The 18,130-nt window shown below is 38.0% G+C and overlaps 1 protein-coding gene across 1 annotated transcript in view; it reads right to left on the reverse strand.

The window, feature by feature from the left end:
- ABCB1 (ATP binding cassette subfamily B member 1) overlaps positions 1-18,130 on the reverse strand; it is a 114,115-nt gene that overhangs the window by 71,852 nt on the left and 24,133 nt on the right. The window contains exons 5-7 of the mRNA XM_047096458.1: positions 10,735-10,786; positions 8,025-8,216; positions 7,441-7,612 (exon numbers count right to left, since the gene is read on the reverse strand). Of these exons, the coding sequence (XP_046952414.1) occupies positions 7,441-7,612; positions 8,025-8,216; positions 10,735-10,786 (416 nt within the window). The remainder of the gene's footprint in view (positions 1-7,440; positions 7,613-8,024; positions 8,217-10,734; positions 10,787-18,130) is intronic.

Genomic DNA, 18,130 nt, shown 5'->3' on the forward strand with positions numbered 1-18,130 from the left:
TTTTCTTTATTCTCAGATAAATGCCCAAGAGTACAATTGCTGAATTATATGGGTAACTGCATGTTTAGTTTTCCAGAAACTGCAAAACTGTTTTCCAGAGTGCCCTACCATTTTACATTCCCACCAACAATCTACGAGTTATTCAGTTTCTCTGCATCTCACCAGCATTTGGTTTCATTATTTTTTAATTTTATTTTAGCAATTCTGATAGATGTGTAGTGATATCTCATTGTAGTTTAATTTAGTTCTTTCCTGATGGCTAATAATACTGAACAACTTTTCATGTGCTTACTTGCTATCTGTATATCCTTTCTGACAAACTGTTTGTTCACGTCTTTTGTCCATTCTAATTGTTTTGCTTTTTACGGAGTTTTTAGTTTTAGGACACTAAGTCCTTTGTCTGGATAAGTTTGCATATAATTATTCCCCAGTTTGTAGCCCATCTTTTCATCCTCTTCACATGGCTTTCAGAGAGCAAAAGTTTTTAGTTTCGATGAAGCCTAATTTATGATTTTTTCTTTCCAAGGATTGAGCTTTTAGTGTCAAATGTAAGAACTCCTTGCCTAGGCACAGATCCTAAAGATCTTCTCCTGTGTTTTCTTCTCAAAGTTTTATAGCTTTACACCTTACATATAAGTCTATGATCCATTTTTGTTAATTTTTATATGGTGTGAGGTTTAAGTCAAGGGTCCCCCCCTCACCCCTGCACCTGTGGATATCCAATTGCTCCAGCACTATTTGTTGAAAAGTTCATTCTTCCTTCACTGAATTGCTTTGTATCTTCATCAAAAAATAAGCTGGGCATATTTGCGTAAGTCTATTTCTGGGTTCTCTATTGTTTTCATTGATTTATGAGTCTAACCTTCAGCCAGTATACCACAGCAGTAGAGTAAACTTTGATAGCAGACGGACCTGTTCTTCTCACTTTATTCTTTATCAAAATTGTTTTAGCTCTTCTAGGGCCTGTGTCTTTCCATATAAATTTTACAATAGCTGTCTCGTCTATGTCCGCAAGAAAGCCCTACTGTAATATTTATATATTTATAGGAAGTGCCTTATATCTACATACACATCAGTTTGGAAAGAAATGACATCTTTACTATGTTGGGTCTTCTAATCCATGAACATACCATGTCTCTTCAATTACTCAGCCTTGATTTCTTTCATGACCGTTTAATAATTGTCACCATACAGATCCTATGTATGTTTTATGAAGTGTATACCTAAGTATTACCTTATTTGTAGTGATCACAAATGGTATTAATTTTAACTTACTATTTACATTTTGGGTTGTGCATGTTTATTGTTACTGTGTAGAAATGTAATTGATCTGGTAACTTGTGACCTTTATAAATTCAATTATTAGTTCTAGAAGACTGTAGATTCCTTAAGATTTTCACTTGATCCTAGCCAAAAGGCTGAGAAGTGATCCTTAAGATTTTCTACATAAAAAAGTATGCTACTTATAAATAGATATAATTTTATTTGTTCTTTTCTGATCTATATACCTTTCTTTTTCTTGCCTTCTTATAATGACTAGAAGCTCTATACTTTGTTGAAAAGAGTAGGGAGAGCAGACCTCCTTACCTTCCTTATTCCCAGTCTTAGGGAGAAAGCATTCAGACTTTCACTATTAAACATGACATTAGCTGTAGGGTTTCTGCAGATGATTTTTATCAGGTTGAGGTAATATCCCACCATTCTTGACTTGCTGAGAGGTGTTTTTAGTTTTGGGGTTTTGGGTTTTTTTAATCACCAATGGGTGTTGGATATTGTCAAATGTTTATTCTCTGTCAGTTGATATTATCACAGTTTTTCTTCTTTACCTTGTCGATACAGTGAATTATACTGATTGATTTTCAAATGTTGAGCTAGTCTTACCTAGCTGAAACAAATCCCACTTGGTCATGGTATAGTATTCTTTTTTTTTTTTAACATTTATTTATTTTTGAGACAGAGAGAGAGCATGAACAGGGGAGGGTCAGAGAAAGAGGGAGACACAGAATCTGAAACAGGCTCCAGGCTCTGAGCTGTCAGCACAGAGCCCGACACGGGGCTCGAACCCACGGACCACGAGATCATGACCTGAGCCGAAGTTGGATGCTTAACTGACTGAGCCACCCAGGCGCCCCAGTATAGTATTCTTTTTATACATTGCTGGATTTGGTTTGCTAATACAGTTGACCCTTCAACAATATGAAAGGGATGCCAACACCTCACACAGGCAAAAGTCTACGTATGACTTTTTTTTTTAAGACTTTACTTTTAAGTAATCTCTATACCCAACATGGAGCTCAAATTCACAACCCCGAGATCAAAAGCTGTATGCTCTACTGACTAAGCCAGCCAGGCACCCCCTTTGTATAACTTTTGACTCTCCAAAAACTTAACTACTAATAGCCTACTGTTAACTAGAGGCTTTACAGGTAACATAGTCAATTAACACATATGGATTATACACCGTATTCTTACAATACAGTAAGCTGGATAAAAGAAAACGTTAAGAAAATCGTGGGTGCCTGCTTGGGACTCAGCCTCTGTCTTTCCACTGATCATGCTTTCTCACTCACTCTCTCGAAATAAATAAATAAACTTAAAAAAGAAATGCTTCCAAGTTTTTCACTGGTTTACTTCAATCCAGGGAACAGGGCTCAATCAATAATATGGAAATAGTACATAATCTATATAAAATTGGGATGCCTGGGTGGCTCAGTCAGTTGAGTGTCCTACTCTTGATTTCAGCTCATATCTCGACCTCATGGTTCTTGAGATTGAGCCCCACACTGGGCTCTGCACTGATTGTGCAGGCCTACTTGGGGTTCTCCCTCTCTCCCTCTCTCTCTGCCCCTCCCTCACTCACACGCCCATGCTTGCTCTCTCTCTCTCTCAAAATAAATAAGTGAACTTTAAAAGAAAGTCTGAGAAGTGAACATACACAGTTCAAAGCCAGTGTTGTTCAAGGGTCACCTGTATGCTACTGAGGAATGTTTACTCTCAGTCTGTGAAAGATATTGGTGTACATTTTTTTTTATATGGTCTTTGCTGTCTAGTTTGGGTATCAAAAAATACTAGCCTAGGGGCGCCTGGGTGGCGCAGTCGGTTAAGCGTCTGACTTCAGCCAGGTCACGATCTTGCGGTCTGTGAGTTCGAGCCCCGCGTCGGGCTCTGGGCTGATGGCTCAGAGCCTGGAGCCTGTTTCCGATTCTGTGTCTCCCTCTCTCTCTGCCCCTCGCCCGTTCATGCTCTGTCTCTCTCTGTCCCAAAAATAAAATAAACGTTGAAAAAAAAAAAATACTAGCCTCATAAAATGAGTTGGAAAATGGTCCTTAATCTGTGGTAAAGAAGAGAAAGTATTCTTTTTCCTGGAAGAGATTATATAAATCCATGTTAATTCTTCTTTAAATGTTTGGTAGAACTTTTCATTAAAATCATTTGGGCCTGGGGATTTCTTTCTAAGAGCTGTGAAGTCACAAAATATTAGTGATTATAGGGCCATTCAAATTGTCTATCTCACCTTAGTTGCGTTTGGCAGTTTGCTGTTATTAAGCAGTTTATCTCAAACTTTTTAAATTTAGGAGTGTAAAATTTTTTGCAGTATTCCCTTATTATCTTTTTAAGGCCTGCAGGATTTATAGTGATATCCTTTAATTCATTCTTGCTATTTTGATTTGGTGTGTATTTTTGCTAGTCTTGCTAATTTTATTGACTTTTTTGAAAAACCAGCTGTTTCACTGATTTTCTCTATTATTTTCCTATTTTCAATTTCACTAATTTCTGCTCTTACCTTTTTATTTACTTCTGTTTGCTTTGATTTTATTTTGCTCTTCTTTTTCTAGTTTCTTGAGGTAGAAACTTATATTATTGGTTTGAGACCTTTCCTCATTTTTTTAATTTATAATTATTTTTCATGTTTATTTTTGAGACAGAGAGAGAGAGACATAGGTGAGTGGGAGAGGGGCAGAGAGAGAGGGAGACACAGAATCCGAAGGAGGCTCCAGGCTCTGAGCTGTTAGCAGAGAGCACGACACGGGGCTTGAACTCACAAACCGTGAGATCATGACATGAGCCAAATCATCACCTGAGTCAAAGTCAGGATGTTTAATTGCCTGAGCCACCTAGGTGCCTCGGACCATTCCTCATTTCTAATGTAGATATTTAATGCTATAAATTTCCCTCAGCACATCTTTAGCTGTATCCCAAAATGTTGACAGTGTTTTTGTTTTCCTTTAGTTATATATGCTTTTCATTTGAAACTTCATGATCCAAGGATTATTTAAAAGTCTATTGACTCCCACATGCTTAGAGATTTTCTCATTGTCATTCTTTTATTTGTTTCTAGTATGACACTGCTGTAGTCAGGAAAAACACACTTTATGGCTTCAATTCTTTTAAATTTGTTGAGGTTTGTTTTATGGCCCAGGATATGATCTATATTGGTGAATGTTTAAAGTGGATTATGCTGTTGTTGCATAGAGTGTTTGATAAATCTCAATTAGATTCTATTGGTTGACTGTATTGATTAGATCTTCTATATTCTAGCTTATTTTTTGTCTAGTAGTTTTATCAGTACTAAGAAGGGGGTGTTGAAGTCTTCAACTGTAACCGTTGAATTAATTTTTCTATTTTTCCCTTCAATTCTCTGACCTTTCACTTCATATATTTGAAGGCTGTTATTGGGTGCACACACATTTAGGATCAAGATGTCTTCCTGGTGGATTGAAACTTTTACCATTATGTGTTATTCTTTTTATAATAACTTTCTTTGTTCTGAAGTCTAAATTTCCAGATATTAATATAGCCATTTTTAAGTTAATGTTTGCATGGTGTATCTTTTCTCATCCTGTTACTCTACCTATGTTGTTGAATTTGAATTAAGTTTCTTTGAAACAGCATATAGTTGGTTCATGTGTTTTTTTAATCCACTGTTAATTCCTCTTATGATGGGTATATTTAAACTATTTATCTTTAAGATAATTAATGATAGCAGTTAAGTCCACCATTTTACCTGTTTACTATTTGTTGCCTCTAGTTCTCATTCTCCTACTTTTTAAAAAAAAATTTTTTTTTTTACATTTATTCATTTTTGAGTAAGAGAAAGAGCACAAGCCGGGGAGGGGCAGAGACAGAGAGAGAGGGAGACACAGAATCTTAAGCAGGCTCCAGGCTCCGAGCTCTCAGCACAGAGCCTGATGCAGGGCTTGAGCTCACAAATTGCTAGATCATGACCTGAGCCAAAGTCGGTCACTTAACCGACTGAGCCACCCAGGTACCCGGTAAATTCTATTGTTCTATCTCCAGATACACTGATTCTATTCAGTCATCTCCACTTAATGAGACCGAGTGCATCCGCTGTGACTTCTATTTCTGCTGTTGTATCTTTCAGTTCTCTCATTTCATTTGTTTTTGTAACTTCTACTTCATTGCTGGTATTAGCTATTTTTTTCTTTTGTTTCAAGAGAATTTGAAATTTTTAGGGCAGCTGTTCCAAAATCCATGTCAAATAATTCTAACATCTGATTTATCTCAGTGTTGGTATCAGCTAATGATTTTTTATTCATTCAAGTGGTGATTTTCTTGATTACTGGTATGACAAGTGACCTTTTACTGTATCCTGGACATTTTGTCTAGTATGCTAGAAGAATGGGTCCTATTTAAATCTTTTTAGCAAGCAGTTACCCACCCTGTCTGGCCTACTTTGTGAGCTGTGGTTCCAGGGGCAGTTTCATATTGAGAGACTTTGTGTATTAGTTTGGTCAGCATGGTTTATCTGGAGCTGCCAGTACTTCTGTTGGCCTCTGTGTCTGCTACCTGAGGAAGTGGAAGTGGTTTCTAAAAGGTCAGACCACCAGGTATCTCTTGCTAGAGGCAGCGTGTGGTGGTTTCCCCTACCTGCGCCCTCTAGCTGTGCTAGTGTCTCTGGTCAGAAGATGTCAGTTGCCAGAGTACCGGTCTAAAGAGGCTTCCTAGACCAAGAAGCTTGTTGTGACTGGGTCTCATCCTGTTCCTCCTTCTTGACCCAATTGGAGAGAAGAGCCTCAGGCTCACAGGGACAAAGAAACTTCCCAGATGGGTCCACATTACTTCTTTAATATGGCTGATAATCAAAGAATTTAAAAAATTCATTTCAAATCTTACCAAAACTTTATGACAGAGTGAAGATTAAAACTTAGGTCTCCGGCAATAAGCCGATGGCTCCATTTATTAAATAAATAGTATCAGAAGCAAAGCATAATTATTAAAATATTAACTTGCTGTCTGTTTTCCTAACATAACTAGAACAGACACCAATACATTTTAGACAGTTTTTCAACAAATACTGATATGAACAGTTTGCCACCTGACTAATATTCTAGGTAAACAGAAAAATCAATTACCACACAGGCCAAGTATTTCAGCAGACTAACAGAGAAATGCAGTTTAAATACCAACAACACTGTTAGTCTCAGCAACATATTAACAGCCTCCTCAGAAACTCAATTTTTTCCTGTGCTAAGATAAGACCTAAACGTCAGAAGGATAATATGTATTTTCCTGATATAGCTGAGTAAATGGTAGTTATTGTTTGCAATATCAAAACAATATCCATCCTACGGGGTAAAATTTCTAAAATTTCTTAATACTTACCATCTGGTTTCTTTTGTGTTAGGCTTGACTGTGGCTGGTCCCCAATACTTTATATCCTTTTGCCAAATGAATTTGTAATGCTTTTGCAAAGTTGTGTTGAATCCGACACAAATTAGAAACTGGACCAGTATCTACCACTACCCACTCTTATATCAAATCAGTTTAACGTGAACGCTACACCCAGCCTTGCAAGGGAAAATACGTTTCACAAGATCATCTGTGTGCAGAGGTGGGCAGGGCAACTGGCACTACTTTGCTTTGTGATTGGAAGAGAGAACTTCAGGCTTAGGATTTATATGCATAGAGGACCCAAAAGTAGTTTTGAAAAATAATTTTCATACCAATGGATTTAAATATGTTAAACACTAGAGAATCATGTATAACACTGACACAACTATTAAATCAATTTACAAATTAAATAAGATCTAAAAGACTTTAAAATCAATAATGTTAGCTGAATGGGACATATGTTGTCACTGAACTTGAATCTCCAGTTGAATTTCTGTTTGTGAATATAGAACACAGCTCTTTGAGAGTTGAGTATGCCTTTTATATGAAATCAGGGGATGAGATGTGAGACCTACTTCCTTCTAGTTCATACCTTGCCCAAATAATCACATGGCCCAGGACAGCATGCAGTCCTGGCAAGAGTAGGACTTACTAAGGTTACACCCACTTATTCCCACTGATTTTGAATAGATGATCTAAAACCAAGTAAGTACAGGGGCAGGGTCATCATGTGACAAAAACAGCCTTCCACCATGGGGGGAGGGAAGTGGGGACAATTTAAAATCTGGATTTACATGCTTTACCCACCTTTGCCCAGATAGCAGCTGACAGTCCAAGAACAGGGCTGATGGCCAAAATCACAAGGGTTAGCTTCCAACCACGTGTAAATCCCACTATAAAACCGATGAAAAATGTTGCCATTGACTGAAAGAACATTCCAATTTTGTCACCAATTCCTTCATTAATTTTGGAGACATCACTAAAAGAACAGACAGTGTTAGAAATAAATGTTAGAATTGTGAGCAAAGAACTTTTCTCCTGAATCCAGTTAGTTGTGTTGTTTTAAGTGCAGGGTAATTAGTTTACATCTACAATTTTGCTTGGAAACATCCTCAGAAAGTTCCATGTTGTTGCTCTACTGAACCACTCTCAGAGGACTTTGTGAGTCTGGCAGGTCACCCTCATTGCTAGTCATGCAAATCCCCTCATGCCCTGCCTGGGTCGTGAGAACAAAAGAATACATAAGACATGGTTGCTGCTCAGAAGGAATTTAGCCTTCTAATTACTCCTGAGTTATGCACTAATATCTCTGAGAAGATCTGATGGCATCCCTTTTCATGTAAGTAAGAATAAGAACCGTGTCTGCGTTAGACACAAAACCTGGTACTTACTCTGTGAGCCGGGTGTTAAGCTCTCCAACATCATGCACATCAAACCAGCCTACCTCCTGTCGCATTATAGCATGAAAAAATTGTTTTCTGATTTTGAGTATTTGCCTTCCAGCTGCCAGGCACCAGAATGAAACTTGGATGTAAGCAGCAACCAGCACACCAGCACCGATCCCACTGTAATAATAGGCATACCTGCAAAGCAACAAGAACACTACACATACAGTTTTCTGGTCACCACAGCTTTCCCAAACAGACTAATAATACTTATGTTTTCAGTCATCTGGCTATCTTTCCATCCTTAATAAATAAGGAGGGGCTGTAACAAACAGATTTGATGGTCGGCATCCAACTATGTCTATGCCAACCAACATGGTGGGTTGGTTAGGAGTGTGGTTTCTGCTTTGGCTCAAATCCCAGCTTTTCACTTATCTGCTGTGTAATCCTGGGCAAGGTGCCTAACCTTTCTAAACCTTTTCTAATTGGTGAAGTGCAGGTAAGAATAATAATGCCACAGTGCATGATATGCACTTGGGTCGGTGCCTGGAACACAATAAGATTCAGAGTATATGCCAGTTACTGTGAAAGACTTGTGTGGTGCCTTGAGGCATCCCAGCATCAAGTAAGACCTACCACTGTACTCCTGTCTACTTCTATTGCCTCAGGATCCTCGATGAGCACTTTGAGGTGGTTTCTGCACCTTAGAGAATAGAAAGAAGTGACAGAACCTGCCAGAAAGTGGAACCAAGACATGGAAATTATCTCCTGACCTTGGGCCAACTAATCTGGCAGAACGTAAATGCCAAATAAAAAGTATTTTTATACTGTCTGCCCAACTAGGCTTTGTGAGTTATCCTAAAATGCTTAATGAATCAAATATCACTTCTTCCCGTTCAAACTCTAACAATAAAAAAAAATGACCATCTTCTAAAATCAGACACTCGATTATCTAGAAATAGTGAGTTTATGTCTTTTTGCTCTGAGACTTTATATTTTAAAAAGGCAAACAACTCTCACACTTTACTACGCAAATTCTTTTTAGGTTAAAGACAGACATTCTACATGAAATAGGAGTTCCAATATTCCCATTTTTTAAAGTGCACTACTTGCTGTCTTCAAATAAAAAGGCTGGTATGAACCTTGAAGAAGTTACAAAAATAGCCATGAAATAACCAGGCAGTCATGGATGTTACTGTTTACAACTCCGTGTGTTCAGCCCAGCAGGAATCATGGTAAAAACATCTTCCCCAACCTATACCTTGGGATTACAACGTACTTATCTGGGAAGATATAATTACAATACTAAATTTTAGTTAATAAATAATTTAGCAATTATTATCCAAGTGTTAATGATATAGCAAGAAACAGCCAAAAAGAAACCACATTTTGGGGCGCCTGGGTTGCTCAGTCGGTAAAGCGTCCGACTTCGGCTCAGGTCATGATCTCACAATTTGTGGGTTTGAGCCCCGCTTCAGGCTCTGTGCTGACAGGCTGGAGCCTGCTTCTGATTCTGTGTTTCCCTCTCTCTCTAAGCCCCTCCCCTGCTCGTGCTCTGTCTCTCTCTCTCTCAAAAATAAATAAACATTAAAAAAATTAAAAAAAAAATTTCCATTTAACAAGTACAATGCTTGAAAAGGACTTAACGTATTCTAAACAATCAGTCCATGTTAATTCAAACAAAATATACTTATATTTAAACATTTGTAAGATGATTATAAGACACTGTTTCATTTTCCTCAGTATAAAAAACAATGCTTTTCCCTAGGAATATTTGAAGGGCTTGCTTCTTATCTTTCAACATATGATCAAGATTCTCTATTTTCTTCAAATCTAACAGATGATTTACAGGATAGTAAAACAATAAAACAATATGTTCATTATCTTCTGATTAACAAACTCATACCTTTGGACATTTTTCATAAGCTGTTCTGAGGACCAAACTTCAAGATATATAAATCATTAACAAAAGCACCCTGAGATGAATAAAGGTCAGAGGGACTGTGTCTACACTGGGATGTTTTATTTCATTATTTAGAATTTGGTGCTGTGTTAAAGAAAAAAAATTGTGTTGACTGGTCTCATCATCATATCATGACTAGAAAAGTACAGGAAGCAAACTATTACAAAGCCATTGAAATTTGTGATTCTTAATTTAAGCACATTAAAAAAAACACTTTGAAATCCTCTAATCTCATTGTGTATGATATTCTATATTTACAAGGCATACATAAATCTAATCTAGGCCTAACCTTAATTTTAGTTCATCTCATGCAGAAAATTCTTTTCTTAAAAAATAAAAAATTTTATGGGGCGCCTGGGTGGCTCAGTTGGTTAAGCGTCTGACTTCGGCTGAGGTCATGATCTCATGGTCTGTGAGTTCAAGCCCCGCGTCGGGCTCTGTGCTGACAGCTCAGAGCCTGGAGCCTGCTTCCGATTCTGTGTCTCCCTCTCTCTCTGACCCTCCCCCGTTCATGCTCTGTCTCTCTCTGTCTCAAAAATAAATAAAACATTAAAAATTTTTTTTAATAAAATAAAATAAAAAATTTTACACTATATCCTCCTAGAAAACTAACAGTGGTATTGTTCTCCAGTTTGACTCTTTATTCTAATAATTCAAAATTTTAAACACTGCTATAATTGGTTACAGAAAAGCTTAGGAAAACACTGCTATAATTGGATACAGAAAAGCATAGTAAGGAAAATGTCTAATTACGTGGTCATTTCCTCCTCCAGACGGTTGATGAAATATGAATCGTTGACAATACCTAGATCGCCACAAAACAAACATATACCATTATGTCTTTGTTCTCCATTAAAAATAAGCATATAAAAATGAATCAAACTTGTGCTACTTAACAGTTTACACAAAAATTGATCAAACTGATGTTTGAATTGTGTGTAAGTATCATGGCATCCATTCAAATCCTTCACTGTTGGCCGTTGCAACCACACACACACTTAATTCAGTGAAGCTGACTTGCAAGAAGAAACTCATATTTATTAAGAAGTAATCTGTCAGCTGGATTATTGGCGTCCATGAATTAAAGTATTTTATGAAATATCACTCTAAGGTGACAGAGAGAAAACTCTTTTCTAAGGCCTCTGTCCTGATAAATAAGTATCAGCACATACACACTTGATACTAAAGCACTTAGTGCTTACAATCTAATGTTGCATTTCTCCAGCTTCTATTTTTATTTAAAAAACATAAAATATAAAAAAATAATGTAATAAGCATGACTTTTTTAAAAAAACAAACAACTCTCACATTTTACTAAGCAAATTCATTTTAACACTACTGAGCAGTATTAGCAAATGTTGACATTTTTAGATAAGGTACATTAAAATTTTACCACCACACACACACACACACACACACACACACACACACACACACACACCCCTACTGTTCAAAATTTCAGTATGTACTTTTTCAGAGTTTTTTTTTTTTTCCTGTATGCATGTCTACTCACACATAAGTACACAAATCACAGCCCACATTCAGTGGCCAATCTTCTGTCAGTTTGTGTGTATTTATGTCTCCATTTTTTCCAAGCTGCATCTATTTCAGTTGTTTCCAATATTTTACTATTACAAGCAATGTTGCACTAAACATATCTGTACACATATATTATACATGAACGCATGATATATATTTTTATAGGATAAATGATCATAATCAGGACTGCTGGATCAATGGGGGAGCACACTTCAAATCTTACAGTCTTTTCAAAAGCTATGTTATGTGAGGGGCTAGTTGAGAAGAGTTTGATTTTGACAGGCATGGGAAAGGGGAGGAAAGTTTTTGCAACAGGAGCAATGTGGACAAATGACGATGGAATGTTTGAGGAAGGAGTCAACCAGTTTGGCTGGGGTGTAGGTGTGCTGTGTGGATGGGAGACGGTGGATATGTGGCTGGAACGATCATCTGGACCCTGCAGGCAGAGCGTATAAAACTAGTAGTCACTCAGTGGCTTGAGCAGCAGAGGACATGATTAGAGGTATGGTCTAGGATGACTTAGCTGCTAGCAATGTAGAAGATTAACTGAACTAGAGAGAGACCGAGCAACACGAGCTACTGCAATTACGTAAGCATAGAGGGTCTAAATGAGACAGTAAAGAAGGAAGATGAAAAAGATTCAGAGAACAAGAAGTTACAGGTTCTAGCAACTGCTTGAACAACCAAGGCCTCAAGTCCAAGCATCTGGAGAGTGGTAGTATCATGGTGAGAAATAAGTTAGCCAAAAGAGCAGATCTGGTCAGATGTGAGAAGACTACTGGTTCGGTTTCGAAAATGTTTATTCTGTGGTACCTGCAACATTCAACTGGAGATGTCTAATAGGTATTTAGACTATAGCACTCCAGTTCTGGAAAGAGTTCAGTCCTGAAGATGTAGGAGTCATGGCTAGAGGCCACAGCTGAATTTGGAAGGAAAAAAGCCAACTCCTTAACTGTGACAACAGTGTGGCAGGTAAGCAAAAAGGAGTGAGAAAGCACAGAAACCCAGGGAAAACTATATTTAGGGGTAATACAGAAAGTAAGGAAGTAATAAAAAGATGCAGAGATGTAGCAGAGAACCTTGATTGCTTCCTACTGATTATGGCAATGCAATAATGTGTCCACATTGATCTTTTAAGTCAGCTATGAGATTGCTTCTGCTCTATATTTTCAAGGATAAAATATTAAATAGCTGCGTGAAGATTTTTCTCCACATGTGTCTTAGAAGATCTCTCATTAGGGATTTTCAATCTTATTTATCTAGCCAGGAAATGCTTCTAAACGATATTTATTGTCGCCAGTGTGTATTACTACCAAATCAAGATAAAATTTCAAATCTAACTAAAGGTCTGTTTTCTACTGTTTTCATTGCTACTACCAGTTTTCTCAATTCTAAAGGTAAGGAATCAAAAGAATTTCAAAAAATGTTCTTTGGCAATGGTGGCTTCTAGGGCCACAATCATTTTATACAGTCCATAAAGTAAAAAATTATGTTCAAGGTCAAAATTGACCCCTTTATGTTTGTGCACAACACTACACATGTGATATATACGTATCTATATATATGGATATATATAGATAGATACATATACATATAGATATATATAGATTCAGTCATCAGAAGTCAACCTTAGCAACAACAAGTGTCTTTTACTTGTGCTTCACTAGTGTCAAAGTGTACCCATCAGCATAATGGAGCATTCAACTCATCTGAGAGAGACAATCTCTACTGACCAATGAAATAAAAATGCTATATTCTTTAGACTCCCTCCAACTAACTTTTATTTTCCTCCAATCAATTCTTATCATTTGAAAGTTCTCTGGCTCGGAGATTTTTCCTGCCTCTATGAGCTTCTCACAAAATTCTCATCCTTAGGCATGCCTTCACAAAATCAAAACTTTCAAGCTGAAATGATCTTAGAGGTCATATGGTCTAGTAATTTTCACTTGTATGGGTCTCAGGGGTTACTGCCCAAACCAATAGTTATAAAGAAGAATATTTAAATAGTATCTAAACATTTATATTTTTTCCAGAGGGGAAAAGCCAGAAACTCTCTATATAACATATACATAGATATATGTGTGGATGTATAGATACATATAATATACAAATACACACACACAGACACACACACGCATTAACAGTATCAGCCAAATAATGAATACAGGAAAGCCAAACATTTAAGTACAGCTTCTGTTTTAATAAAAAAAACTTTGCTTAGACTCTTGACCACTTTTTTCTCTTCCTCTGGCTTCCAGAACATCATTCTCCTGGTTCCTCCACCACTGTGATCCTTCTCCTTGGTCTCATTCACTCCTCATGTTCTCCCTCCCACTACACGCTGTTGTTTCCCAGAACTTCATGGTCTCTCCTAGGTGACCTTAGCCACTTCCACAACTTTAGAGACTTCCATATCTGGGCTGGAGTTATTCAAATTCTCTCCATCCTCAGAGTCAATGCTCTGGTTGAGGGTCCCATCAACCCTTACTTCTACACTATTAAGAACTCCTAACTGGTTTACCTACTCAATCAGGTCTTTGCATTGTCATAAGATTTTATTTTTGCAAACAAAAATATAATCATACTGCTTCCATCAATAGCCTTCAATGACATTCGCTACATCAAGGATAAAGTCCAAGATCCCTAACATGTCATATTAGTGACTTTGCAATCTTGTTACCAAATCTACCTGACAAGATAACATTTTTGAAATGACAACCAATGAAATTCCAAACATTTTCTTTACCACCACACCTTTCCCATTTCAGTACTAGGACACTGTGCAGTCACTGTCTGAAGGGATGTCTGCTGCAGCATAAAAGAAAATAGTACCTAGGTTTCTTCTTGGCTTTTGTGCTCCAGAAGCCTTTGCCCTTGGGGATTAGAGAGGCTACAGAGCATGACAAAGTATTCTGCTTAAATGTCATGAGACTGAGCCCCACCCTTTTAGACTAAAGAATATTTTCTACATACTGAGAAGATAGTAGAGAAGTGACGACAGCTTTCTTCCTCCAAGATTTTATTCTTTCTCCTCCCTTTACCTGGCACACCTTTTACCACATTTTTTTCTTCTAGAAAAGATTCCTCCTCCATGAATGAGCCCAAATATGATCTCCTCTCAAATGGCTTACGCCTAGTAGAGTGATTCATCTTGTCAAGAACACATGACACATGTCACAGAGCACATAACACCAGAGTAAATTTATTAAGTCAATGCTAGAGGTATGATAATCTGTATCTCCTCTTTCCACTCCCATTCGTGTGAGTCCCTGCAGAACTGGACTGACTTAGCAATCTTTGTATCTTCAGTGCACAGCCTGCTCCATCTGCTATAACCCAGCCGAAAGGTTTACAAGTAGTTTCAGAGTCGCCACACACGCGGACCACTGCTCAAAATATTCCATCCAATCGTTCTACTTAGTATATGAGTGTCTCATATATTGTAAGATCAAAAAGAGATACAGTAAACCAGTACCTTACCACCCAAGCAAGACTCCAGAGAAACCTCAACTCAACAGTGCCTACCACCATGACTAAGGACTCCATACCACTTAGGGATCATATTACATTGCATTTTTATCTGACCCAAATATGTAAGTACATTTAATAATTTTACCTACCGCACACTTAAAAACAGTATGAATAAAAAGAATGAGACATAAGTACATTTGTGGCTTCCTAACTGGTGAAATGAGATTGTATCATAAGGGTGATTTTCTGACCATCTTCCACAGAGTCTTTGTGCTAGGCACTATTCCAGATACCCGGGACACAACCTAAAATGAGGGAGTGACTTTTTTCTAATCTTGTTGGATTTCTGTGCAAGCAGGAAATGCTTTTACTTTCAGGTCCTGAACTTCAAGTGATAGGGCACTCACTATTGAAATACCTGTGATAGCTTTTCCCAGGAACTTCCTCTTTTTCCCCTTATTCCCCTTTGAGAAGCTGTAATAAACAAGTAAACTAATAAATTAACAAGATCATTTTTGAGTAATAAATCTTACTGCATCAAGCAGCAATATACCATAGTGACTTTCAGGTGGGATGGGGACAAAAGTTCTTTCTTAGGGAGAACTGAATGATACAAAGCCGTTAGAGAGAGATGGGCAGGTTCGCAATGCCCCAAGCCAGGAAAGAGATGGGAGTGCTCACAGAACAGAGAAGGTTGCTGCAGGCGGGATGTGCTGAGTAGACAATAAGCAATGAGAATGATGGGCAGGAGGGGCCCGGTCATATGGGCCAATATATTGGCCAATGTAAGGAATCTGCATTTATTCCATGCAATGGAAGATCACTGGGAGAGATGTGACCTGACTTGTGTTTGTAAAAGCTCACTGTGACAGTGTGTGGAGAACTGGATGCAGGTGGGCAAGAGTGGGGTTAGGATGTTAGAGTAGTGTAGGCAAGCGATGAGGCTATCTCCAGGATAGGCTGTGGCCAGGGTTATACGTGGTAGGCTATATGTGGAGTGACCTCGGCATTGCTGCCAGGTGGTAGCAGACCGAGACAATCAGGAGATCCTGGCTCTGGACTCCCCTCTGACACTGTCAACCAAGGAAGCCTCTCTGTGAGCTGTTTTACTTGGTGAAGTTCCATGAGAGACATTATTCATGTGGTGGGTTGGGGGTTGGTGTCTGATTAAAGAGCTAGTAAACTGCATAGTTAAATGATACATAAGGTGCATCCTAGCTCAAGAACACTATGAGAACAATTTTTATACTCTTCTGGCACCGGAAGTCCCATCAACCACATGCCAGAGAATGTGGACCTTTGGCCTTGGTGATTAATCCCTCAGGCATTTGCCCAGGGTAGGGCCTGACATTCAGAGAGGTTGGGCTTCCTTCGGGTGACGGATGACTCCAGGAGCCACATTATCCTCCCATGTGCTGTCTTCACACCCCTGACCTGCAGAGCTGTACCTCATGGCTGACCTGCCTGACATACCTGTAAGCAAATCTACAGGGTGGCATCTTAGGGAGAGAAAAGACCAAGGGAAAAATTGTTTGCCACAATTTTAGACGAGTTTGAAAGCTGCTAGTACAGTGGACAAAACACCAGACTAAAAGGCTCTGCCAAAGAGCAAGCAACTCCATTGTGACCACATCACTTCAGCTTCCCTGGCCTTCCTTTCTACAGCTATCAAATTATGGGTTGGGGCCAATTTCTAGGCTCTTTTTGCCTACAAAATTCTATGATTCAGTCTTTCATTAGGTTTATCCCATTTCTTAAGTATCTAAAATAGGTCACATAGTATCTGTGTGTCTTTTTTTAGGCTGTCTTTATAATATATTGCGGAGACAACATTGTAGCTAATTTAACTTTTTGACTGGAAAAAGCATTCTCTGATACTCACCGCCCCCCCCCAAAAAATCTGGCTGTTACACTATTACTCTAGCAAAACTACCCATATTTTAGTTTTAACTCAAACTTTAAAAACTGCCACACTAAACAGCACACTTCGAATATATTGTCAAAATTTCATACTCAATTTTCCAGACATTTATCTCTAAAAACTGTTCCAATGAAATGGTTAGGGGCAGAGGAAAGCCTTGAGCAAATGAAAGAAAACGAATCCTTTATGAGAAATTGTATGAAATACTTAAAATTTAAATATTATCTAACATTCTAGTTTGGAACATACACATGATGCTGGCCTTGGGGGGACACATGGCAATATTTTCTTTGTGTACATCAAAGTCTTAAAACACACATTCAAAACCTGTACATGATTTATACAATCATAGTTTAAGCAGCAAAATAGAGATATTATTTTGAAGACAATTTTACAAATAGCTTTCCTGATCCTCATGAGTTTCAGAGCAGGGGAACAGAAATGTTAAGTATAATGAAAAATATGAAAATAAGCTCTTTCCACTTTGCCCCCTTTGTGTCTGAATGATGAACTTGTACTAGAATTTGAGTGGCTCACGTTTTCTCCATTCCTCAGTCCACAATCTGGTAGGAGACTAAACAGAACCGACCATAATACAGTTATGGAAAAAGGAAAAAGCCAGCAATGTGGATATACCATAAATGGAAACATTAGAGACAATAAATAGTCAAGAGTTTATTTAAAGAGTATCTCTGGGTGATAACCACCATAGGACGTGACAAATACCCTCCATGTCCCTTAATTTCTGGATCAGAATGTTATCTTCAGTGTCTTCCTTTCTGGGTGTCCCTCTGTTTCCTTCAGTGCATGGGCTCGGGACCAGTCTGCATAGGTTCAAATCCTCATTACCATCTGAATGAACAGAGGCAATTTAAATGTACGTAACCCTCTGGAAACTTGACAGTTTCCTAATATGTCAAGTGTAGATAATAACCATATCAATCTTATGTGCATGAAAGGAATAAAGGAGTCAATGCATGTAATGTACTAAGCACAGTGCCAAGCACATCTCAAATGCTTAATAAACATTAGCTTTAGTTATTGTAAATAATTCAGTCTTTTCTCAAGGCTTAAGGTTCCCATTCCTTCTACTCTTCCCTGTGTCCTATTCCAGAAGGTTTAACATTCCTTCCACTCAAATACTGCCAACTCTCTGTCCTTTTCTGTATGCCAAATTTACTCTTATTTCTTCAAATGCCTGGATGTCATTTACACTTG

Source organism: Lynx rufus, unplaced genomic scaffold (genome assembly GCF_022079265.1).
Source record: "Lynx rufus isolate CCGP_SWC_20201006 ecotype Redwood Valley unplaced genomic scaffold, mLynRuf1.p SCAF_4, whole genome shotgun sequence".
Taxonomy (NCBI): domain Eukaryota; kingdom Metazoa; phylum Chordata; class Mammalia; order Carnivora; family Felidae; genus Lynx; species Lynx rufus.